Genomic DNA, 26198 nt, shown 5'->3' on the forward strand with positions numbered 1-26198 from the left:
TCATGCCCAAAAATGAGCCAATACAGAGCAGCATACCTCTGGCCGCTACTCACAGGAGAAGCAACCATCGTCAAAGACTTGTTCTGGAACAGTTTAATCTTAGGAGAATCTACCAGATGGGCCTTGGCGATGGTAAAAATGGTTGACTTAGCACTGAAAACCATCAATACACAAAACACAGCTGAGGTCGAGAGAGAAACATGAGCGGGAGGTCCATGACGGATAGTACTCATCAATACGGTGCAAGGCCCAAACCGGCCGTATGGGGGTGTAACTTGTCTAAATACTGTCTACAAACTTAAATTTATATGAAGGCAAACTAGTGAAAATCAGTCGATAAAACACAAGTAATAAAAAAATATATATATGTTTTATGGGGATGAAGATGGTGGCGATGGTAGCTTGCTCCATTTTGAGCTGAGGTCGTACTCTCTCCTGGGGAATCTGAATAAGAAATGCATTACTCGCTGTAATAGCATTTCTGATGATTGTATCTGCTTAGATTCACATGCTGTGCATATAGTCTGACATCGAGTGATAACCGCAGAGTATTGCATCTTGTCTTTCGAGATCGAAAGGGGACGTCGACCTGGGTGTGCCTTTAACACTATCCCTTACGTGACGTGTAGTGTACCCAAAATCCCTCACGTGTCGAGGTCCCTCCGATTTTATTTTTTCTGCCATGAGGGAGCCCAATGACTACCATGAGTGAGCACATAAAAGAGAGAAAGCAGTAAAACGTCTATGTTCCTTCCACCCGAGTGGGGAGGAAGGGTGGGCGCATGTGAATCTAAGCAGATACAATCATCAGAAATGCTATTAAGGTGAGTAATGCATGTCTTCTGATGCTTGTTAATCTGCTTAGAATCACATGCATAGACTAGCGAGCAGTACCCGGAGTTGGAGCTGGGTTGTGAGAAGGAACAGCAGTAAAAAGATGTCTTAATACTGCTTGTCCCACCTGAGAATCAGATCTAGAGTGAGTGTCTAGGCAATAGTGTTTTGTAAAGGTGTGTACAGAACTCCAGGTTGCCGCTTTGCAAATGGACTCTAGGGGAACATTTGCAATGAAAGCTATGGAAGCCCCAGTGCCTCGAGTAGAATGTGCTCTAGGCTTGAAGGACAGTTCTCTCTTGGCAAGAGTGAAACAGAGTAATCCACCTTGAGATGGCAGATTTAGAGACAGGATCCCCTTCTCTACCACCTGCCACTGAAACAAAAAATTGGTTCGTTTTTCTCAGTGGTTTAGTTCTTTCCAGGTAAAACATGACTGCCCTGCGCACATCTAATGTGTGTAGGCTTCTTTCGGCCATGTTAGTGGGATTCTGGAAGAAAGTGGGCAGTTCTATTGATTGGTTCACATGGAACTTTGAAATAAATGTAGGCGCAAATCGAGGGTGAGTGCACAGAACCACCTTATCTCTGAACTGTTACGAAAAGGTCTAGAACTGAAAGGGCCTGTAGTTCAATAACTCTCCTTATAGAAGTGATAGCCACTAAAAAGGCTGTCTTATAGGTAAGATCTTTGAGACTTGCCTTATGCATTATGTATTGAGATCAAGGTCCCAAACTGGAACCTGGAAAGGAGATGGAGGGAACACATTAGTGAGCCCCTTTAGAAATGGTGTCACTCATAGGGGCGCTGTTGTGCTTGAAGAAGATGGCTGCCTAAAATAGGAGCTCCGCAGGCTGGCATCACTTACCTGTTTAGATCCTTACACCTAGGGTGCCAACTACGTTGCAGGCCAGCCATCTACCCTTGGAGGCACCCCAGATACAAATTGATGGGACTGGCCCCCCGGTGCCCTTTTTCCGAGAAGCGGCTGCGGCTCATTGCTCTGAGTCTTCGGGCAGGGAGCGACGAGGCCCGCGCCCCACCATGACCTGGAGCCTACTGCTGACTGGGGGACGCTGCTCTGAGGACCCAGGTTACTCCCCGTATGGCCTGGCTCCCTCGGCGGGTGGCATCTAAGACTGATTGCCCCGGCTTTGCTTCGCCCAACTGGAGGGCATCCCCCAGATCTACCTCCTGCGACACACAATACCCTGTGCGCTCCCTGTGGGACCTGGCACCCCTACGGTGGCGTGCTGATGCGGCGAAGCCGTGACGGTGCCTCCCTTCACAGTTGGACTTGCTGGTGAGTACTCCCCCTGCTGCTGCAATACCCTCGGACCGGTTGGCTGCTTGTGTGGCTGGGCTGGGCCTTCCTGGGCGGAAACGCATTGAGGCGGAATTCTTCCAGTGTCACCTCAGCTTCCCTCTGCATTGCCTCCTGCTACCACTGCCCTCGTTCCGACGCCATGCTCCCTCCGCCTTAGGGCCATCCTCTTGTGTGGGCTGCCTAGGTCGGCTAACCTGCCCCCTCTGGTAGGCGGCCTTGGGGAGTAGTCCACTCCTGCCTGGGATAAACACGTCCACTGTGACACCGCTTCAATACTGGTGTCTGTACCTCACACCGTTTGGGGGCATATTATATTATGCTAGGTAGGTTCTGCTGCTTGTGCTGAGGGTGAGCGGGACCAGACAACTAGCACGGTTCCTCTGGGGGAGCTTTCACACGTGGTGGCCCTGCTGTGGCTGCTGACAGAGGTTTCTGAAGGGACCCCGCTCCACTCCTCACTGGCCTGCCCCACAGACTGCTTGTACTGGTCCCCCCCTGTGCTGCGGCCATCCGTGCGCATCGGTCACTGACAGCCCCCCATCTCACTGCTGCGCGTAGTCGGAGATGCAGTTAAGGATTCTGTGCCCCACCTTGCTGTACTGTCATGCGGTGGTCAGCTCGTGCTGATTACATACCTGACAAGGCTACTGGAAGGGTCGCGTACTGCCTCGTCCCCCAGGCACTGCTGCTATTCAATTACACGATTTGAACTCTACTCCCACATGTGCTTGCTTTGGTGAGGCATTCACCATAACTGGGTGAGGCACCCATCCCTTCTGCCTCACGCAGCTTATACCTACTGGTCTTAGCGGGTGTCAATACTGCAAACTTGATATATGTGTGGCGCAGAGGTAGGCAACAGAATCCGTCTTCACTTTAACGCTGGCATCCTGTGCACCCCGGCCAGAACCAGTGCCCGCAGTGCTCCTACACCGCCTTTGCTAATCTACTTCAGAGGGCTGAACAGTACCACCTCTACATATCCCCTTGCCTAGGTCAGATGCGGCCTGCGGATGACAGTGCAACCGATCACAATACACAGGGCCTTAACTTGCAGCAAGCAACTAAAGACCACATTAATAAACACCAGAGTTCATACCCATCCTAACACTGACATGCAACAGCACTGCCAAGCTATCCGCCTGTCGCTAGGCTTGCCTACCCGGGGTACTACTGCAGATCCCCTTCAGCACTATTTACCGCACCACACATTCGCAGTGGACGGCACCATGACAATAGGTGCTGGGAAAAAAAAAAAACAGTTCGATCAACATGTTCGCTAAATCCGCACCCAAGACCCCAGAGGACAACACTGAGTCCAACGAGGCATCAGGCGGCACGTCCGTGCAGCATGAATCCAACTATCTGCACCGCATGATGGAGTATATGCGCAAGGGGTTCACTGCCCTTCACGCTAAACTGGACAACATTAACAGAACAATTAGTTCAATAAAAGCTTGTCTGGATAAATCCGATATTCGTATTGCTGAGGTGGAGACCAGAGTGGAAGTACAGAAGACTAGGTTAATGCCTTAAGAGCGGATGTCGCCTCGCTCTCGAAGCAGGTTTTGTCCATTGGTAAAAAAGAACAAAGATCTAAAATCCAGATCCCGGCGCAACAACTTACGAATCATGGTGTGCCCGAAGATAACATATCAGAGCCGATGGAAGCATACGTGGAGCGCACCTTACTATCATTACTTGACAACCCTAAGCTCTCACCACACTTTGCAATGGAGCATGCCCATTGTATGTTCACTCCTAAGCATAAGCCCAGAGCCCCACCTCGCCCAATAATAGCTTTAGTGGAACTAATAGCACTCTACCGCTTAGTACCCATATTGTGTGGTGGTGATTTCAATACTATAAAGGATATTGATCTCAACAGATCTGGATCCAAACCCTGACAGCTGACAAAGTCTGCCCTGGTGTTGAAGCAAGCCCTGAGTGAAAGGGGGATGGTTGACGCTTGGAGGGCACTTAATCCTACTACACTGCACAAATACTCCTTCAATTCCACTGTCCATGACTCATATTCACGAATAAACTTTTGGTGGGTGACTGATACATTAAAGGAATGGTTCGGTCAGAAATATTATTGTCCCTATGGTTCGGCCATGTGGTTTTTAACCATAAATCCATCGATCGTACAAACATTTCCTATGCACCTTAGCAGAGTTTTCGTCTCTTGAACACAAGCGAAATCAGGCAGCAGGGCGTGGCCATCTTGTGATAATCTTATCACTTGCCGCATCGCCCTGGGTAACCTGCCTTTGCGGCACTAAATCATATCCCCCGCCCCTGAGCCTAACATCACTAGACACGTACTGCCCATTTCACAACGCCAAAGCACGTCTCGTGTCAACATTCTCTGCGCCTCAGCTAATGACGTGTCACCATGGAAATGGCAGGACGCCTCTTTCCTCAATAAGTATAAACAGACCGTTTCACAACACAGAACAGAAGATTTTCTATTCCATGCCTTTCACTGTATTTCACTGTATTTCTTTGAGTATTCTGTGACTCGTTTCTGTGCTCTGGTCAGCTACCTTCGTTGCTTGTAGCCTGTGTGAACAGATACCAGTACCACCGCTATAAATTATTTTCGTTTGTTTACCACACAATGGCAACAATAATGCCCTACCTGTATGAGCCCGAGTATTCCGAAGAGGAATTACTGGAAAGAGAAAGATGCGGAAACGATGGGGCTTCGGACAACAGTTGGGAGGACGATTCAACAGATGAAGAGCCTGGGCCTAGTCGCATGGACGGTGTTTCCACCTGGTGTACCTGCAATAAGTGCGCGCTAATGCCAACCGAGGAGGAGAATTGCTGCTGCCGAGAAAACTCTGGATGCTTGTCCTACATATCGCAAGGGGAGCCACGGCCGCAATGCGTTACCGAGCTGCCAGACTTCAGGGCAGCCTGCCTCACACAGTCCGTGTTGAGGAGTTTGATGGTGTTTATGCACGAACTTCGCACAACAGATCGCCCTTGTAATCCAAGTAACGAGTAAGTATACTCTGGTTGTGATGTCAGTTAGGCCACTACTATTTCATGGTTGTCTCCTATATTCTCGTAACTTCAATATATCATTGTCATATCAGTTTAGTCTTGCAGTTCTCTAGTAATAGTCGCATAAAAGTCGTTCAATATTGTGCAGTGTCTAGTTAGCATTTGTCCTGGCAAAAATGCCATTGGATACAAGAATTGTCATTGACAACTAAGGTTTAATACACTTATATTGGTCATTTAAAAACAGTTTCTATCTTTCTTTTTCACAGGTGGTACAGGCTGGTGGCCTATCGTTCGTTTACATGGTGGCTTCATGGGAGGCTTGGACACCGCATTGGACGAGTAATACCCGCCTGTGTCGTTGGTGCCATTAGAGAAACTTTCCCCAGTGACAGCGGTCAGTACAGGGGATTTCCCCCTCGCTGTGCTGCAACCAGACCTTTACAATGTGTAGTAGTTTTGTGCCATCAAAATAAGAAACAAAATAAAACACAACATTTTTTATCAATGGTTGTTTCAGTTTTTAAGTGAATGAAGTGTGTTACCATTCAGCAGTGTTCCGGTGCCTTGTCTGCACGCCCCAGGCCCATCCACCCCCCCTCCACTATCAAAGGCAGTTCACACCAGTAGATGTGCGCTGCCAAGGGGTGCTGTCAGGGGCACGAACGGCCAAGGTGCCAAACACCATGTACACTTCAAAGCTATCTTTCGCATAGGGGTCATTGTTCACAAGGCCTCCTCAGACCCCGTGTCTCCAGGCAGGCTCACCTTCAAGCAGGCCGCGACATACACTTCATTCATTCACAAACACACCCCTTTTTGTAATTCTTTATAAACCACTTGATATTTATCATGAGAACATCTTTGAGCACTGCAAGTCAACTCGTGAACGTGCTACTTGAGAAGCCCGGTGACCGATGCTAATCTGCTCTTCGTCGTGTTATCTGTGAACTTCTGTGACCGCTTTGAGTGAACTCGTCAGTGTGCTACCTGTGAACATCTCCCTTTTCTCCTGCCACTAACTACTCTGCTTGCTGAATCTAACTGTTGGTCAAGGTAAGGGCATGTATCCTAATCATATCTCCTTCATTTGTAAATTTATATCTGTTTCGAAGTAACGTACTCAGTAGTGCTATGTTCATTTGTCTCATTGCTATTGACTTGAGTTTCTTTTGTTATATTATCAATATATCAATTTTTATCAGTGTCAATTGGCATCGAATTGCATCCTTCGCGGACCGTGTCTATAATAGAAGCACGTTTCCTTTTCATGCACGATAGTAGATTCAAGGGACGAGTAACATGTTCTGATTCAACACATCAATTAATTGTTTGTGAAAGTTATCCTATAATACAGCCGCCCACACTGCATTGGTTTTGCTGTGGTGCACGAAAGAAAGCGTGCATTGAACAATGTATGGTCCAATTCCTTCTTTCTCACATTTATATTCAAAATAATTTCCGAATAATGTTGACCTTTATTTTGCAGTATTTATAACAATGCCTGCATGTTCTATTTTCGGTTGCCCTTCGAAGACCCATGACAAATCTGAAGGCATTACAATGCATGTATTCCCTAAGACTGTGGATCGAATAAGAGAATGGGTCAGATATTGCGGATATCCACCGGAAGAGCTTGAAAGTAGAGTTAAAAAAATCTTGGAGGACAAGAGGGGTGATCGATACCGCATCTGCAGCCTGCACTTTACCCTGAATATGTACGACACATCCTTGTACACAAAGAAGAATCAACTGAGAACAACTCGAAAATTGCTCACAAACGCTATTCTGACTTTATTCGTGCACATGCCGCCACAGGTGAGTCACGCTTTCAGATTTAGCTTTAGGCCTGTATTTTCGGTGTAAATGTCACTTATAATACTTTCGATATTTATATGATTGAATAGATTTTTAAATAATGACCATTTTGCTAAACATCAGTCCTTGTTTTTAGAACCCTCATAGAAGAACAAGTTACTTCTTACCTTGTAACGTTCTTTCGACGGGATGTTCCTCCGACGTATTCCTCATCTTAGATATCTCCTTCCAGCTCTGCTGGCCTCGGAAAAACTGTTCTCTCTAGAGGGCGCTGCGCGTCGACGTCCTTCGAGTCGATGTCCCTCGACAGCCGCCGTATCGACGCCGACGTCATCCTGGCTATAAAGGCCGCGCGCAGCGCCCGTTGCTCAGTTCCGTTTTGTAGCCCACAATAATGCTTTCTGGACTAAACTAATCACCCTGAAGGAGCGTAAGCTGCAACAACAAGGGTAGTAGAACTGCGGGGATGGATGGGAGGGTCGATGAGGAATACGTCGGAGGAACATCCCGTTGAAAGAACGTTACAAGGTAAGAAGTAACTTGTTCTTCGAAGGGATTGTGTCCTCCGACGTATTCCTCATCTTAGATATGCTCCCATAGCAGTATTCTATTATTGGAGGAGGGAGTACTGACTTCATGCTGTCTTCTATTGATGAATAGAATGCAGTACAGCCCTTCCAAACCTAGTCTCTTGACTGGAGGAGGAATCCAAATTGTAAAATCGTGTAAAGGTATGGACAGACGACCATGTAGCGGCCGCACAGATGTCTTTAACCGGCACACCTCTTTTGAGGGCCGATGAAGCTGCAATACCTCTGGTCGAATGAGCCCTAAGGTTTTGAGGGGGCTCTTTTCCTGCCAATTTATAACATTCCAGAATGGCTAGAATGATCCATCTGGAAATGGTCTGCTTAGTTATTGGTAACCCCAGCTTGTGACCTGTGTAACCTACAAACAGCTGGTCTGCCCGTCTTATCCTGGCTAGTCTACTGATGTAAAAACTTAAAGCCCTTCTAGGGTCTAGCCTCTGTAACCTCTCTTCCTCTTTCCCCGGGTGAGGAGGAGGCTAGAAAGATGGTAGGGTAATCTTCTGAGTGATATGGAATTCAGAAACCACCTTTGGGAGGAAATTAGGCTTCACTTGCAGGACAACTTTGTCTTTGTGAAAGATAGTGTGAGGGGGTTTACAAGAAAGAGCTTGTAATGCGCTCACCCTTCTAGCAGATGTAAGTGCTATTAATAAAACAGTTTTAAGGGTAAGGAATCTTAACGAACAAGAATGGAGTGGTTCGAAAGGTGTGCCCATCAGGAAAGTTAGGACTAAGTTTAAATCCCATAGGGGAACTTGGAATGGTCTTGGGGGATAAACATTGGTTAACCCCTTAAGAAATTGTATTACCAAGGGTAACTTGAAATAGGATGGTTCTTCCGCAGTGCGCTTAAAGATGGATAGGACTGCGAGATAGCCCTTAATGGTGCCAACTTGAAGGCCTTAATTTGCCAAATATAGTAGGAAGGACAAAACCATAGGTGTACCACATGAAAAAGGGTCGATATTCTGTTCTCTACACCAGCTGCAATATCTGTTCCAACGGCAGCGGTATAAAGACTTTGTTGCTGGCCTCCTTGCCGAAAGCAACACCTCCATAACATCATCAGGGAGGTCCCAATCCTTGTACCTCAGCCTTTCAGAAGCCAAGCGTGAAGGTTGAGGGTTTTGATGTCTGGATGGAGAACCCGACCTCCCTTCTGTGAGAGTAGGTTCTCTCTGAGTGGAAGTCGAATTGGAGGGCAGATGGACAAGTCTAGAAGGTCCGGGTACCACGTTCTCCTGGCCCAATCCGGGGCAATTAGGATCATGGTTCTCCGGAATCTTCTCAACCTCCTGATCATTTGAGGAATGACAGGGACCGGTGGGAACGCGTACAGAAGCGGAAACTCCCAGTCCACTATAAACGCGTCTCCCAGAGCTCCTCTCGGGGGAAATTCCCTTGAGCAGAACAGATCGCATTTCCTGTTGAGGCTGGTGGCGAACAGATCTACCTGAGGGGTTTCCCAAAGGGCGAAGATCTCTTGAAGGACTTCCTGAGCTAGCTCCCACTCGTGGGAGACTGTGCTCTGGCTGCTCAGAGCGTCCGCCGTCAAGTTCTTCTCTCCAGCTAGGTGAACTGCCGATAGAGAGATTCCTTCTTGGATTGCCCAAAACCAAAGCTGCATCGCCTCTCTGCACAGGGGTAGTGATCCTACGCCTCCTCTTTTGTTGAGGTAATACATGGCCACCGTGTTGTCCGTCATTATCAGGACGTTTTTCCTTTGTACAGCTGGCAGGAACCCCTTCAGCGCAAGTCTGATGGCTCAGCTCTAACAGGTTGATATGTAGTCTGGACTCCGATGGAGACCAACGACCGCTGATGGTCAAGTCGTTGGCGTGGGCTCCCCACCCCGTGAGTGAGGCATCCGTGACTACTGTTATCTCCGGCCAGGGTTGCCAAAACTGTTCTCCTTTCAGAATGTTCTCCTGACAGGCCCACCACTGAAGGTCTCGAGCTACTCTGTCGGGAACCTGAAGAAGATCTGTCATTCTCCCTGAGAATTGTGACCACTGAGTCCTCAGTGCCCACTGGAGGGATCTCATTCTCAGGCGAGCCTCTGGCACTAAGAAAATGCAGGATGCCATGAGACCTAGCAACCTCAAAAAGTCGAAGGCTGGGAGACGTTGGGCATGTTGGAACTTGGTAACCATCTGTAGAATATCTTGAGCCCTCACCTCTGGTGGCGAGGCTTTTCCCAGGGAAGTGTCCAGGATCGCTCCTATGAACTGGAGTCTCTGTGATGGTATCATTTGTGACTTCTTTAAATTGAGGGAGAAGCCCAGTCTGTGAAGGGAGTGGCACACGTGATTTAGCTGGATCTGAGCTTGTTCCGAAGAAACAGCCCTGATCAACCAATCGTCCAGGTAGGGGTAGACGTGAATCCCTTCCCTCCTTAGACTTGCCGCCACTACCGACATTAACTTGGTGAAGACCCTCGGGCGGAGGTCAGCCCAAATGGCAGCACTCGAAATTGATAGTGAGAGTTGCCAATTGCGAACCTCAGGTATTTCCTGTGTTTGAGATGGATAGGCACATGGAAATAAACGTCCTGAAGGTCCAGAGATATCAACCAGTCCTGGAACTGAAGGGCCTAGAGGATCTGAGAAAGAGTGACCGTCTTGAATTGGTCTTTCCTGAGGAATTTGTTCAATTCTCGCAAGTCCAAGATGGGTCTCAGTCCTCCGTCTTTCTTCGGAATGAGAAAGTAAGGGGAGTACCAGCCCTTGTTCCTCTCCGCTACAGGTACCGGTTCTATGGCACCTTTCTCTAGCAGGTCTAAAATTTCCTGCAAGAGGAGCGGATCTGGAGCTTTCTGAGAGCTGATCCCCGGCGGATGACTCTGAGATATACGTAGGAAAGGTAGGCAGTAACCTTGGGAAACTGTTTCCAATGCCCAAGCATCTGACGTGATAGCCTGCCATACCGCCAGATGTTGAGTCAACCTGCCTACTACAGGAGTCCTGTGAGGGAAGCCCTCAGAGTGGTTTTGGGGCGGCTGATGCAGATGCCGATGGTAAAGAGGCACCTGCTGTTGCTGCGGCTTTTGAATATCTACCTCGTCCACCCCGGGTAGTTCTTCTTTGTCCCCTTTGAGCCGGTTGTCCTCTACCTCTTCCGAATGCGGAGTAGAAGCAAAAGGACTTGCCCCTCGCAGAGGTTCCTGTGGGACGAAAAGGTGTCTGACGGATTGCAGCTCCTAGGGATTTTGCTGCTGCTTTTGAAGTTTGCAGTTTCTCTAAACTGTCATCCGCTTTTTTCTCGAACAAAGAAGAGCCATCGAATGGCATGTTCAAGAGCCTGGCTTGCACATCTGGGGCAAAACCAGACTCTCAACCAAGCGAATCTCCTGGTTGTTGTACTTGCCGCCATTGCTCTGCTGATACTGTCAGCCGAATCAATGCCCGTCTGAAGGGATTCGCACACAGCGTCTTTACCGTCCTGTAGAATATTCAGGAACGCATCCCTTTCTTCTCCCTCCGGGATGCAGTCAGCCGCTGTAGAAGCACACTCCCAAAGTGTATGGCTGAATCTAGCAAGGGTGCAAGTAGCATTAACAGATTTTAACGCCATGCTACATGCCGAAAAGACTTTCTTTGCCATAGCATCATATTTTTTATCGTCCCTGTCCTGTGGGACGGTAGGATAAGCCGTCTTGACATCGGTAGAGGATGCTGCCTGTACCACCACACTTTCTGGGGATGGGTGTTTAGACAAAAACTCTGGGTCTGTAGAGGATACCCTGTACTTTGTAGACAGTTTTTTATTTACTGCTGGTACGACATCTGGGGTTTCCCAGTTTGTCATGATCTTCCTCTGAAGAGCTTTATGAAAAGGCACCACAGGATCCTCCTGTGGGCCTTTGTCAAGAATATCCGTGAGGTCATCTTGTTGGAAAGATTGTGAAGGTGCAGACCACCCCATAAACTCTGTGATCCTGGCCATTAAGGCTCTATAGGGGGTTTCAGCATGTTCCCCCGGGTCTGGCCTAGCAAACTCCACCTCAAGGGAGGTGTCTAACCCACTTGCCTTATGTAAGGAATCATGAAGATCCTTTAACCTGCGTTCTTCAGAGGAAAATTCCTCTCTAATTGGGGTTACAGGTCCCTGCAACTCATATGTGTCTTCCTGTTCAGACAATTCACCCTCTTCCAATATTGAGGACATAGTTCTCAATTGTTCTGAACTCATAAAGGGTGTAAACCCCATTTCCAAGGCAGAGGGTGCCGAACTTGTCATAATCGGCCTCGAAAACGTCGATGTCGTCGACGCCGAAGGCTTCGAGCGTGGCGTCGAAAACAAAGGCGGAGGCCTCGAAGACCTCGACAGAATTGGGATTCTACTCGACAGTCTCGAAGCCATCAACGTCGAGGACCTGGGGATAGACACTGGGTGTGTCGTAACCGTGACTTTTCTTGGCGTCGACACCGGTGTCGAAGCTGGCGTCGAGTCGACAGACTCGTGTGTCGAAGGTCCCTTCGACAACGGCGTCGAAGACATCGACCTCGACGTCGATGGAACTTTCGTCGACGGAACCTTCGAGGAAGGTTTGGAGGTCATAGTCCTGCTCGAGGGTTCGTGACGCGCTCGAGAGGTTTCCTTCGCCGGGTACTGCGACTCGCGGCGTTTTTGACCTTTGGGTCTTTCGACCAGAGCATCGCTCTCGGCAGTCTTCGAGGGGGTCGAGGCCGCTTTCTCGAAGACGCTCATCATATTTTTGCGGAATTCCTCCCATTCAGCCCGGGAACTATGTTTCGTGGGGCACGGGATTCTCTTTGGCGAAACAGAGGAAGAGGAAGACGGAGAAGGGGATCTTCGACGTCTCCTCTTCGAGTGCTTCGATCTCGAGGAGACCCACTCCAAGATCTGGAACGCGAATGGTGACGAGGAGACGAATGTCTCGACTTCGTCGACGAAGAAGCTTTAAAAGTCTTACCTTTCTCCAGCTTCCCCCTACGCTCCTTCAGGGCCTTAGCCGTCATGGACATACAGTCCTCGCACTCCGAACAATGGTGTTCAGCTCCCAAACACCACAGACAAACTCTGTGAGGGTCAGTCAGCGACATCTTTTTCCCACAATCTCGGCATTTTTTGAAGCCGGACCGAGGAGTTGTCGGTTCCGACGAAGAAGCCATCGAGTACGGATCGAATAACTCGAGGTAAATAGGTTTAACCTGACAAAACTGAGCAACGGTATTCCGAGGCACTTAGTACGCGCGGAAAAACGGAACTGAGCAACGGGCGCTGCGCGCGGCCTTTATAGCCAGGATGACGTCGGCGTCGATACGGCGGCTGTCGAGGGACATCGATTCGAAGGACGTTGACGCACAGCACCCTCTAGAGAGAAAAATATTTCCGAGGCCAGCAGAGCTGGAAGGAGATATCTAAGATGAGGAATACGTCGGAGGACACAATCCCTTCGAAAATTGATTTATGGGCACAGATAACTATGCTATATTATGCATTTACATGAGCATAATTTTCTCGTATTCAGTCTCCTTAAATGCCACTTTTTAATGTTGGCATTTCTAAATCGAATAATACTTTCCCTTTACAACTCCATGACTATCCACCGAATATGAAGCAACAAGATTCAACATCCATGTCTTGCCTGGAGTCATCAACCACTTCGAGCGCGTATCAGGTAATCTTACTTAGCTATTCTGTTCCAGACTTGTTTTATGCATGGAATTTGAGATAGTGTGATCATATTTTCGCAACGTATCCTTGCTTTACAGAATGTTTTTCATGGTTTGATATGGATATGTACCTTTGTCCGTGTCCCAATGTGTGTGTTCAATTTCCAATATTTTCATCCTTACTAATGCAAGTACTGTGTTTCAGAGAGATGCTGAAGCATCCACTACAGCTACGACATCCCTCGTAGTAGATCCAGAGCCAGAGGTATGGGTCTCGACAGTTCCATCGAACAAGATAATCTGATCATGTTTTCATATTGTGTAATTGTTTTACACAATGTTTCATTCGTACTTTGCTATTGATATGTACCTTTGTCGTCTTTCCAAAGTGTGTGTCCAGTTTCCAATATTTTAATCCATACTAATTCAAGTACTGTGTTTCGGGGAGATACTGGAGCGTCCTCCACAATTACATTATCCCTTGTAGTTGATCCGGAGCCAGACCTTCTAGTTGATCCGGAGCAAGAGGTATGCGTACTGACAGTGGGCCTCATTACGACCCAGGCGGTAAGTTACCGCCTGGGCCGTGACTTTACCACCATGGCGTAAACTATGTTTACGCCATGGTGGTTGGCGGACTTACCGCCCCATTCCGAGGTCGGCGGGGCGGTAAATCCCCAATCCCCATTTACCCTTCCCCATTCCCATTTTTGCCCCATAGGGCATAATGGGAGTGGGGAAGGCGTTAATTACGCCACCGTAAATTACGGTGGCGTAATTAACTCCATGGTCCCTTAGCGCCATGGATTTTAACACCTGCTAAAAGCAGGTGTTAAAAGCGCCATGGCGCTAAGGGACCTCGTAATTGGCGGTAAGGGGTCGGCGCAGCTAACGCTGGCGTTAACCCCTTACCGCCAGGGTCGTAATGAGGCCCAGTACCCTCTAATAAAAGAAAGTCGGTCTAATTTTATGTGTAATGCAAATGACTTATTTTAAATGGATACTCTTTTTTTTGTAGGGATGTATACAAGACCTGTATATCTGAGTCGGTGCGCCAGCTTGGTGATGTTAGAGTAAAGAAGGTTTCAAAGAAAAGAAAGAAAAATAAGGTTAGTTATAAACAGTTTATATTTTTGGCAATTATTTTGTGCTGAGGCCTTCTATTATATGCTTTTTTTAATGTAAATTGTACAATACTGTATGTTGGATTTAAAAAGAACATCCTTTTTCCTATCTGTCCTGTAGTTGCCCGATGGAGTACGGACTATGCAGACACAGACAGCGATACAAATGAGAGATGCAACTTGCCAAACTGTTTTCACCATGGAGGAACTATTAATTGAGGCGCGGCATGTTCACACTCGAGATGCCTTTGTCCAATGTCCAGAAAATAAATTTAATGTGACCGGTGAATCCAGCTAAGTGTTTTTGGACCATTGCTACAATGCGACTGCTCCGCCAGATAAAGATGAAATTGAATTTATAGAAGATAGTTTTACATTACTCGCAGAGCACTTGACACAATCGATACCCGCCAAAAAAATGTCCCCCAAAAAACAGTCGACATTGATGTTTTATCCTATCCATGGTCAATTAACAGATGTTGAAATGACAGACTGAAGCATCAACACTATTGACCGACGAACTAGACAAAGATATGAACTATAGTATGTCCAGTTTGGCTGATATGTCCACAACGGTTCAGTCCGAAACAGTGTTGATGGATGACAGTCTAATAAAAGAGGCCAAATACATAGTATTCGACAGCAGCTTGATGGAGATTATAAAGGTGCTGAAATGTGTGCATTTAGTGGGAGGGGAAGTATGTGGGAAGCAATTGGTGAATGTGACTCGTCTAACACAAGGCAGTAACCTCAAAATACATGCCACCTGTGAAAAGTTACATAAAACATTTTCATGGTCCGCTCAAATGATGCTGGGGAAACTGCCAGCTGGCAATCTACTGTGTGCAGCAGCTTTACTTTTCAGTGGCTCTAGATTCACAAAGTTATCCAGTTTCTTTCAGTTTGTGGGACTCCATTTCATTTCTAAAACGCAATACTACAAATACCAACATGATTATCTATTCCCTGCCATTAGTGAAGCTTGGAAAATTGAACAATTGGCTTTTCAAAGTACATTCTCCGACAAACGGTTCAGGCTAGCCGGCGATGGACAGTGTGAGAGCCCCGGATTTTCTGCTAAGTACTGCACATACCATTTTCAGGACATGGAAAGTAAGAAAATTGTGAGTTCGGTGGTCGTGCAGGTGTCCCAATGTAAATCCTCAGTAGCCATGGAGAAACTTGGTTTTATAAAATCACTGGAATATATACTATCGAGGGGAATGCAAAATCGACCTCATAGCCACGGACAGACACGTTTCAATAGCCAAGACAATGAGAGAGCAGTATCCAAATATTAAACATCAATTTGATGTATGGCATGTTGCCAAATCAATCAATAAAAAATCTCTGCTGCTGGGAAAAAAAAAAGGTTTGGAAAGTATTTCACAATGGTCCCAGTCTTTCAGCAACCATCTTTGGTGGAGCTCCAAAACATGTGATGGTCTATGGAAATTCTACTGGAAAAATGGCGGTCACTAATGCACCACTGTTCCAACATTCACCACTGGACAGAAAACCAACATTTCCAGCAATGTGAACATGGCCCTTTGTCCCCAGAGCAGGCACGGAAGAAGAAGTGGTTGATCCCATCTTCACCTCCACACAAAGCCCTTGAGAAGATTGTGTTTGATAAAACTATCAAGAGATCTGAAGGGACTCACAAAATTCTGTCACACAGGAGATTTGGAGGTGTTCCACAATATGTGCCTAAAGTACAGGCCAAAGAAATTGCATTTCGGCATCCGAGGGATGAAATCTAGGACATTACTAGCGATATAAGCGCATAACGAGAATGTAGGCCGTGAACAATCTAGGACTGTAGGAAACTTAGGGATGCTTCGCTACACTATGGCCTTTACGAAAAGAAGCAAAAAATGGGTGGTCAAACCAGTATATGAGGAAATGGAATTCGATTCTGTGAAAGATCTTATTATTAATGTCAGAGATGCATACTCATGGAATTGCACGCAAATCTGTTCAGAGCACACATATATTGCCACAAAACATTGCCAACGTGCCATGTCCACCCAAAGCAGAGCTTGTTGAACAGTTCAAATCCCAGTACAAATGATTACCATCTGTTTTTATTTTTGCCAAAAATGTTTTTATAAAGTGTCCAAATAAAATATGCAATTGGTCTTTTGAAATCTATCCTCTTAGTCCGTTTTTGCTTTCACAGTTTAGTCGAGCTACTGTGGGACCTTTATTTTTCGTGTTAATGACCAATGGATAACAGTATGCAAGAATCTTTGGGTTTTGGCAGTTGCCTTGCCATAAAGTTCCCCAAACACCTGAATATCTGCTCGTCACACAAAAGGGATTAGACGTATGCTACATAACATACTAGGCAAGCAAGAAGTACTGACTGTGAAAACATGCCATGGGGTAGGAGGCCATGAGATAAGCAGAGGTGGGCCTATTACTAGACACAATTTGACTCAGTTTTTGTGTTACATCAACTATAATTTTGGAGTAGGGGGCATTCTGTCATTGGCAAGTTTCCCCTACCCCTCAGCAGCGCCACGAACAATGAGCAGTGACAGCCCCCAATATTTTCCCTCCAGGGCACATGCTTCAAAATTCATGTTCTCATGGATGCGTTGACACGGGATGTTGCAAAGTAAGAATGTATGTTCATTGTGAGTGAAGGTCACCAGCTTTGAATTTTTGCTTGGGAGCTGAGAGGCCCACGCGTTCTGCACACAGTATAAGGTTCAATTGTTTTTTGACCGTGAGAGACAGGGACCATTCCGAAAGGGATTGAATTGAAGGGGGTGGTGGGGTGTAATAACGTATGATATGATAAGATTGTCCATTCCGAAACTGGACCTAGTTACATGCAAGTTCAGTTTATGAAAAATCGTTGACACGAACGGAGGAGTCTACATTACGGTCTGCATTACGCCAAGAGAATGGAAATGCCGAATATAATGCAAGTTTCTCTTTAGACGATTTTATACCAGAACTAGTCGAAATATGAATAGCTGACTGTTAATGCTGGGTTACATTGTACTTGTTCGTTCTGTGTGGCATATTGCAATGATGAAGTGCTAATACAACCTTTGTGTGCTGGGCTATCTACCGGGCACATGGGCAGTCCAGCATCGACACGCATGTAGACCACCTCTGGTTTCCCCCTGGTTCTACGCTAATAAATCATTACATTGTGTGTGCACCTCGAATTGTTGCCTCAGTTTAAGCATTACATTTAGAGCTCAATATACTCCATTGCACTATCCTAGGCAGCAAATAGCAGAGTACTTTGATATCCTCGGAAGCAAATAGCGGAGTACTTTGATATTCCACGTTGTATTCTCTCGGTTCACATTGTGTCACCTCTGTGCTAATAAAGAAAATGATTAATTGTAATAAAGATCGGCTACTGAGACATTTCTATTTTTATGTTTTGCAAACAGGTACATCGTGCCATTCAGCGATTGTCATCTATTCCAGACCCCAACCGATGGATTCTTCAATCGCCAGCTGCAGCTACATGTCAATCACTGGATTTATTTGACCATTCTTTGGGACGATAGACAAGGGCCAATATGCCCCCACGGGGTACCAGCGATTAGGAGCAACATAACAACCTTTACGGTGGTCTAGTGCCAAGTTGATGCACCAGCCTTGCAATTCACTGTGCGACCGAAGTACTTCATTTTGCCAAAACGAACACCCTGTGTACCAAAAAGGAACACCGCGTGACTCACAATAAACATTTGCGGATCGAGAGCAAAGAAAAAAAATTCCATTTTGATTGAATATGTCACATTATCATTAATGTGGAATAAATGTACTTTACCAATTGTACAGTCTTGCTGTTGCCTTTTGAAGTACAGTTTCATATTCCTAATAGTGATGCGCTGTGCTGTGAGACAATGTGTCTTGTTTTCCGGTTTCTGCGTCAAGTCGCGTAGGCGACGACTGGGTGCGTTTGAGAGGCGGAGAGAGAGGTGGAGAATATCAATGATTTGGTGATCACAGGCTATGGGGCGCGGGATATGATTTAGTGCCGCAAAGGCAGGTTTCCCAGGGCGATGCAGCAAGTGATAAGATTATCACAAGATGGCCACACCCTGCTGCCTGATTTCGCTTGTGTTCAAGAGACGAAAACTCTGGTAAGGTGCATAGGAAATGTTTGCACGATCGATCGACTTATGGTTAAAAACACATGGCCAAACCATAGGGACAATAATATTTCTGACCGAACCATTCCTTTAATTGGCTTCCTTGCAGAAGCTGACATTTTACCCAGGACATTTTCGGACCACACCGCCATTACACACTGACCCTGTCGCACTGGGAGTTGCTAACAAGAAACAGACAGTGGAGACTTAAGCCACAATCACTACTGGACCCGGTCTTCATGGCCGAAATGGACGAACAGGTTCACGAATAGTTTGAGATTAACACCGGTTCCGTGGACAGTTACAGAGCCCTGTGGGAAACTTTCAAGGCTTATATATGCGATGTTGCTCTTGCAAAGGAATCGGGCATACTCAAAAGGATACGTAGGGGTATGCACGACAGTGAAACCAATTTACGCCACCTGGAACAGATATTTACAACTAGGCCGGATAGTGCAGCACTGGGTGATATTAAAGCCGAGCTAGACAAATTTGGAGCGCATGCAGGTAGGGAATTGAAGTTCCTTGACAGCCCTGGCCTGGCCAGAAAATATGGTGAAGGAGAACGCCCTGTAAGTTGCTAGTTGGGATGGTCAAACAAGCACAAGGCATTCAACATATCCCATCAGTCCAGGACACGTCAGGCCAGAAGGTCAACAATATGTCTCGTGAACCAAGTGTTTCACTCCTTCTACAATGGGCTGTATGCCAACTCAGACAAGCTACCCACCCTGATAGAGGCATTCCTAGATAGCCTCCCACTGTCGATATTGTCAGAGGACGCCAAAACAAACTTCCACCACCCCATTAATCCCGATGAAATTTCCAGAGCAACTGACACGCTCCGACTCAGCAGGGCTCCTGGCCCGACTGCCTTACGATGCAGTTCTACAAACACTTTAAATCCTCCCTGGCTCCCAGGTTGGTCGTATTATGGGAAGCAGCATGCACCGTAGGGATTCCCCCACCCACGCTTTGAGAAGCAGTAATTACCGTTTTGCTTAAAACGTATATGCCCCCAGAACAATGCGTCTCTTACCGCCTCCTCTCACTAATAATTTCTGATGTTAAAATATTTGCCAAGGCGCTGGCACTGCTCTTAGCTCCATACATGGAACACATCGTCCACCCGGATCAATCTGGGTTTGTTCCTAGCCGCTCCACAGCATTAAACCTGAGACGCCTTTTTAATATCCTGCCACAAATCCACCCCGGGGCTCAGGCTGTGGCCCCAGCCTTAGACATACAAAAGGCCTTTAATTCTGTTTCTTGGCAATGTATGTGGGCATTGCTGGAGAGGTGCAACTTTGGACCAGGATTTAGATCATGCATCCGTCTGCTGTACACTTTGCCCACTTCAAGAGTTAAGGTCAATGTAGTTCTCTCGCCCTCCTCCCCCCACCCCCCCCATCGACCTAATTAGTGGCACCCGGCAAGGCTGCACCTAGTCCCCTCTAATATTCGCTACAGTAATGGAACCGTTTGCAGACGCAATCCGTAGCAGACCGGTGTAGATTGGTGTCCATCTGACTGACAGGTGATAGAGATTATCTCATTATACGCAGATGATGCCTTACTCTTCAATGACTCTCGGCAGGCTCTCACGATGTTCCACCAAAGCATGCTGACACTACTACCTTTGACCCTGCCCAGTAGCATGGGGGAAGATATGGAAAATGGTGGCAGAGAGAGAGAGAGGAGGTAGAAAAACGGAAGAAGAAAACAAGGAGAAACTACAGTTTGAGGACAAGGCAGAGGGTGCATAAGAACTTACGGAGAGGGAGAGGGTGATACAGAGCCTGTGCAAGAACTTCTAAAGAGGGAGAGGGAGACCGAGAAGGAGATTCAGAAACCGGAAAAGAACTTCTGCAGAGAGAGAGAGCGATAGAAAGGGACAGAAAGCCACTAGAGGAAAAAGGGAAGGGGGAGAGCTGGTACAGAAAGGGGCTCCAAGTTGGCGAACAAGGTGAAGGAAAAATAAAAAAGAGGCGATACGAGGCATATGACAAGAGGCCAGGGAAGGTGACCTCTAGCATAGTCTAAGTGGAATAGCCTCAATTAAAACATGCAGCAGAGGGGAAGGTTGAAATTCCTTAGGCTTCAACAGTTCCTGATGTGAGACGCCAGACACCTGTCGGACAATTCAGGGTAGTAGGTGGTGGTACCTGGGCACAAATGATCAATACAACATCCTGAGATGACCTACACAAGCCAATAAAGCCCCGAACCAGGTAAGAAGCACTAAGGCCACTTAAAAATACTCGAGACTGTGTGACTTCGTGAACTTCAGAGAATGATGGCCTAGAACTAGAAAAGGGAGGTGCGGGGGACGGAGGACTAGAGTTTTACTTAATTTTTGTGATTTATATGTCATAATGTCCCCGCAAAAATGTCGGCATGCAAGAATGGCGCCGTTTTTTTGTGGTGACATATGGAACCTGCGGAGGACATGCCTGCAACCCCTGCTACCATTTACCCCAGATATTGTCCACATAAATAATGTCTCGTATGCCGTTTCCCAGCGACAATATGTAAGGCGACATTTTTTGTGGGGACAATATTACCAATACCGTTTTGGTGATGTTAGGTTTTGGATTACAAACAAGTAGTGCCGTTTTGTAGCTTGGCTCGTTAGAACGCCAAGTTAGTTTTGAAGGTTTATTGATCCCCTGCCATCAGTTCCCATAGATGTGCTTTGAGCTAGTCTTCTCCTTTTCATTGTGCCTTGTGTCTTCTATGGAACTCAAAAGAAGGCATCTAGGTACAAGACAACTCTAGTTCTTAACCTTACACATACGAGCAGAAACTTGCTCACAATGTCAGTCCATTTTAAAGCTTTATTAAGCGTTAGGCACCATCGATGTACAAGGTTTAGTACCTGTCAGCCCAGGCCACCAGATTGACTGAAGGATGCCTGTGTAGAAACCGCTCATCGTCAGACCTTGGGTGCCGCTCCATGGTACCTTTCTGAACCCATCAGGTTCGACTAGTACTGGCATTTGCAGGGTTTCCAGGTCTCAGAATCAGGAACTATGCATGCATTAGGCACTGCTTTAGTGGGTGCCCGGGACTGGTATTCCTCAATGGTTGGCTGAAGGTCCTGGAAGATAGTTGGTAACCTTCCCACCAACAATGAAAGACACTCTGGGTTTCTGTAGCCACAGGAACCATCACCCCATACCTAGGCCCACAACTTGCAGCCCCTTTAACTTAGTTGGTGGATCAAAGTTAGGACATCCTTTGACCTACAGAATGCCCTAAAGTGAAGTAACTGTTGAAGGAAGCATGAACAAAATATTGGAACGGTTTGTAAAATGAAATTAAGACTATCATTCAAACCGATAATACACACACTTGCTAAATTGACAGCAACCACTACACACAAAAGGATACAGTCTTCCTCCTGAAAATAGTTGTCGGCTATCTGTAAAGAGAAAGAGCTCTGTCAACATTGGGAAACAGTAGGTTGATTTGTTTGTCCATTGTAGCATGGTCAATTCATGGATCATTCACCAGCATATTAAGGTTATGTAGCGTCTGATGGTGCACCAGTTAGTTCTCCACCTCATAAGGCAGCCACATCACAATAACAGCAGCAGTTGTGCATTTAAAGTTGACATTTTCAGAGCCCAACAGAGGATGTTCTGTGAGGATTGATTAGCAACAGTTCAGATCTACCATACTAACACGCAGTAATGAAAAAGTAATTGGACTGAAGTGCTCCCTTTGGTAGATTAATATCCTTTCAAGCATAGACACTTGCCATTTTAGCTTTGATAGAACTTGTACCTTCTGTGTAACCTAAACAAATAAATTTAAAAAAAGACAGGAACGTTCCTGAAGTGTCACAGCATATACCATTAGTAAATGGGTTGCAAGAGATAATCCTACTCCTGGTGTGACCTGTCTCACCCAAGGTATGATTGAAAAGTATTTAAATGAAACACCTAATCTGCATAAAAGCTTTCAGAAAATGTTTGCATGGGTGTAGATGGGCGAAGGCAAGAGAGGCTTAAAGTTCTCCACTAGCCAAGATGAAATGCATCCCTACAGTAGCGTTTTACTTTTCGATTGATGAACTCTTGATGTCCCTTCAAAATATAGGCAATGTTTTAACTCAATACAATTACAATTATACTGATTGGAGTGCATTTAGGAAAGCAATAAACTCAATTAAAAGTATCAATGTATACCTTCTTCAAAACAGATAGTTAATGATCTGCTAAGTATCTAATTTACAAATAAAAGGCAGAAGAACAAATTACTTAGCCCTGGTAATTTTCTTTCGACTGGATGTTCCTCCCACATATTCCTCATCTTTGATATATTTCCAAGTCTGCTTGCAGCTTCGGAAACTTTTTCATAATATCGGGTGCCGTGCGTCGTGGAGTCGTGGCCCTCGAAAGCCTCCATCCTGTCATCGGCTGGGACATCAACGCTGGTATAAGAAGCTTGCGTGTCACCTGTTGCCTAAGTTTTAGATTTTTCCTCCCTATGCTCAGCCATCTTAAAAAGATATGACCCAGACATTGAAAGAAAGGAAGGTGCAAAACACCAGAATTCTCCCCAACACAGTGGGTTAGGATGGGAGGGCGATGAGGAATATGTGGGAAGAACATCCAGTCGAAAGAACATTACCAGGGGTAAGTAATTTCTTCTTCAAATGGATTGTGTCCTCCGACTTAATGCCAAATCGTGCCTCCTGACCTGACAGAATAGAATCTAGGCAATAATATTTGCTAAAAGTGTGCAAAGATGACCAAGTTGCAGCATAGAAAAATGTCCTGTATGGTCACCTCTCTCTAAAGAGCCTAAGAAGTAGCCACTCCTCGGGTGGAATGCGCCCTTAAATATCATGATGCCTCCCTCTAAGGAGCCAGGTCCGACCCAGCAACCCCAGAGGCAGGCATCGTTTTCCCCAGGGAAGTGCCAGCGGGCCCAAGCTGAGGCCCTTTGGACACAGTCCTGACGCCTTAGGCGCCAGGCTCATGTTGGACCCCTGTCCTGGCGCCTTAGGCGCCAGGCTCATAAAGCTAGACATGTGTTCAAGTGTTTTAAGGTGCACTTACCTGATGCAGACCATGCTGCTACATCCAGGCCCTCTTGAGGCCTGAATGGAACTACTTTACCTGTGGAACTACTTTCCCCTGGGTGTGGTCGGGGAAGGATACATACCTGATCGGTGGAAGGATACATACCTGGAACTTCTTCCAAAGCTATTTAAACCACGCCCGATCAGCAACTCACGCTTCGCGTTCTGCTCCTCGCAGCTGGACGCTCACCGTGTCAGCTCCTGCATCTGGACTTCAGCCACGCCTGTCAGCATCCTGGGTCACCTGCTAAGAGAGAATTGGAGAGAAAGAAGACCTTACCTGCTAAAGCTGCATCACGGAGACTTCACACCGACGATCCTGAAAGGGAAGACATCATTTTAAAAGCATTTCGCTACGATCACTGCATTTCACTCACCTTTCCTGGGCACCTCCATCTTCAGCAGCGATCATCCGGATCCGCAGCCACTTCCCAGAGCCTAGAGAGAAAAAGAGAAGAACACAAGGTGAGAGAAGGAAGGGAATAGGAAAAGCTCAGTTTCCTTCTAAGACTTACCTGTTGGGTCATTCCCATTTCATTTCGGGTCCTGCCACTTCCTGGCATTCCGGACCCCGGCCCCTATGGGGAAAAAAGACAAAGACATTGAATGAGCGAATGCAAAGACATTACCCGAACGCTCATCCAGAACTTACCTGTCATTTACTGGAACTGCACGTTTCACTTCAGGTTGGCGCCTTATCTCCGGCATTCTGAACCCCGGCCCCTAAGGGGAAAAAAGACGTAAGCGTTAGCGCTTGCTGCAATAAGACAATGAACATTATTATTTAAGCTTGAACTTTTGAACTTGCTACAGAACTCTTACAGCGCCTTACCTGAATAGTCAAGCTTATTTGAACTCCCATCAAACCTCAATCCAGTGAAGTAACTGGGTTTCAACGCGCCCCTGCATCAGAAGCAGGATGGAGAACTCATCCTTCCAGACCCTAAGGTGAGACTTCACAGGGAATCAAGGAAGGGTATTGTGGAGGGTTGAAAGGGAGAGGGGCTTGAGCATTATTCCGTCAGTAGGTAATACTCCCTTTTCATGCACAGGGGAATATTCCTGCGAGCCAGTGAGTCCATCTTCAGAGTCCTGCGCTTCACCATAGAAGAAGCATCAGCACTCGAAGCAAGACCTGCGCCTCCGTGGGAATCAGAGGAGCGTGACATTAAACCATCGGGCAGATCTTTGCCAGCCAAGATATCGCATTCAGAAATGTACAAAATTATCCAGCGAGAGATGGTTTGCTTGGCGAGGACTTGGGCAGGCGAGGACTTGTCACAATTTGTGACCCGAATAGCCCACAGGGAGCTGGTCATCTTGCCCGATTTTGGGCATTCTAGTAATATAGAAGCTTAAGGCCCTCTTTGCGTCAAATCAATGCAATCTCTCCTCCTCCTTCGAGGGATGAGGAGGTGGGTAAAAATACTACTTTTTGCAAGAAAGAAGGACGTACCCTCAGAACCACCTTATCCCTAAAAAAGGTAGTAAAGGGTGGTTTAGAATAAAGCGGTTGAAACCCACTGACTCTGCAGGCTGACGTAATCGCTGTTAGAAAGACAGTCTTAAGGGTTAACATTCTGAGTGGACAAGACTGTAATGGTTCAAAAGGTGCTCTCATTAGATACCTTAACACCAAATTCCATACTGGTACAATAAATGGCACTGGGGGAAAAATATGTGTTAATCTTTTTAGGAACTGAACTACTATAGGGACTTTGAAATAGGAACCTAGATCCGGCAAACGCTTTAAAATAGAAAGCGCTACTAGATAACCCTTTACCACAGAAACCTGAGGCCCCCGATGGGACAAATGTAAGAAAAAGTACAGAAGGAGTTTTGTATGTAAAAGGAGTAATACTCTTATTCTTGCACCAGCTGCAGAACTTATTCCAATGGCAGCGGTACAGAGATTTTGTTGCAGGCCTTCTGCCCGAAAGTAACACCTCCATTACATCTTCCGGAAGGACCCAATCTTTGTATCTTACCTGCCAAGATACCAGGAGTGAAGGTTCAGAGTACTGATTTCTGGATAAAGGAGGAGACCTCCCTCTTGCAAGAGCAAGTCCTCTCTTTAGGGACGACCAATTGGAGGGCAGATGGCCATCTCTAGAAGGTCTGGGTCCGCGTTGTCCTGGCACAATCTGAAGCAATCAAGATCATGATTTCCCAAACGTCTTCAACCTCCTGGTGACATGCGGAATGATGGGGACTGGTAAAAACGCGTACAGAAGTGGAAATCCCCTGTCCACTACCAGAGCGTCCCCCAAGCTCCTCTCTAAGGAAATTCCCTGCAGCAGAAGAGGGCGCACTTCCTGTTGAGACTGGACGTAAACAGATCCAGCTGAGAGGTTCCCCAAAGGGCAAAGATCTCAAGAATGACCAAGCACCAACTCCCACTCATGGGAGACAGTGCTCTGCCTGCTCAGAGCATCCGCTGCTATGTTTTCTTCTACGGCTAGGTGAACTGCCAGCAGAAAGATTCCTTCTTGTAGTGCCCAAAACTAGAGCTGCATTGCCTCTCTGCACAGTGGCAGTGACCCTACGCCCCCTCTTTTGTTGAGGTAAAACCTGGCCACTGTATTGTCCGTTGTTACCAGGACATTTTTCCCACCGTACAGAAGGCAG

The 26198-nt window shown here is 46.7% G+C and overlaps 1 protein-coding gene across 1 annotated transcript in view; it reads right to left on the minus strand.

The window, feature by feature from the left end:
- Positions 1 to 26198, minus strand: part of CNST (consortin, connexin sorting protein) — an 851678-nt gene that overhangs the window by 339330 nt on the left and 486150 nt on the right. The window contains exon 5 of the mRNA XM_069608001.1: positions 21872 to 21902. Coding sequence (XP_069464102.1) covers positions 21872 to 21902 — 31 coding nt within the window. The remainder of the gene's footprint in view (positions 1 to 21871; positions 21903 to 26198) is intronic.

Source organism: Ambystoma mexicanum, chromosome 4q (genome assembly GCF_040938575.1).
Source record: "Ambystoma mexicanum isolate Mex_15411 chromosome 4q, UKY_AmexF1_1, whole genome shotgun sequence".
NCBI classification, from domain to species: domain Eukaryota; kingdom Metazoa; phylum Chordata; class Amphibia; order Caudata; family Ambystomatidae; genus Ambystoma; species Ambystoma mexicanum.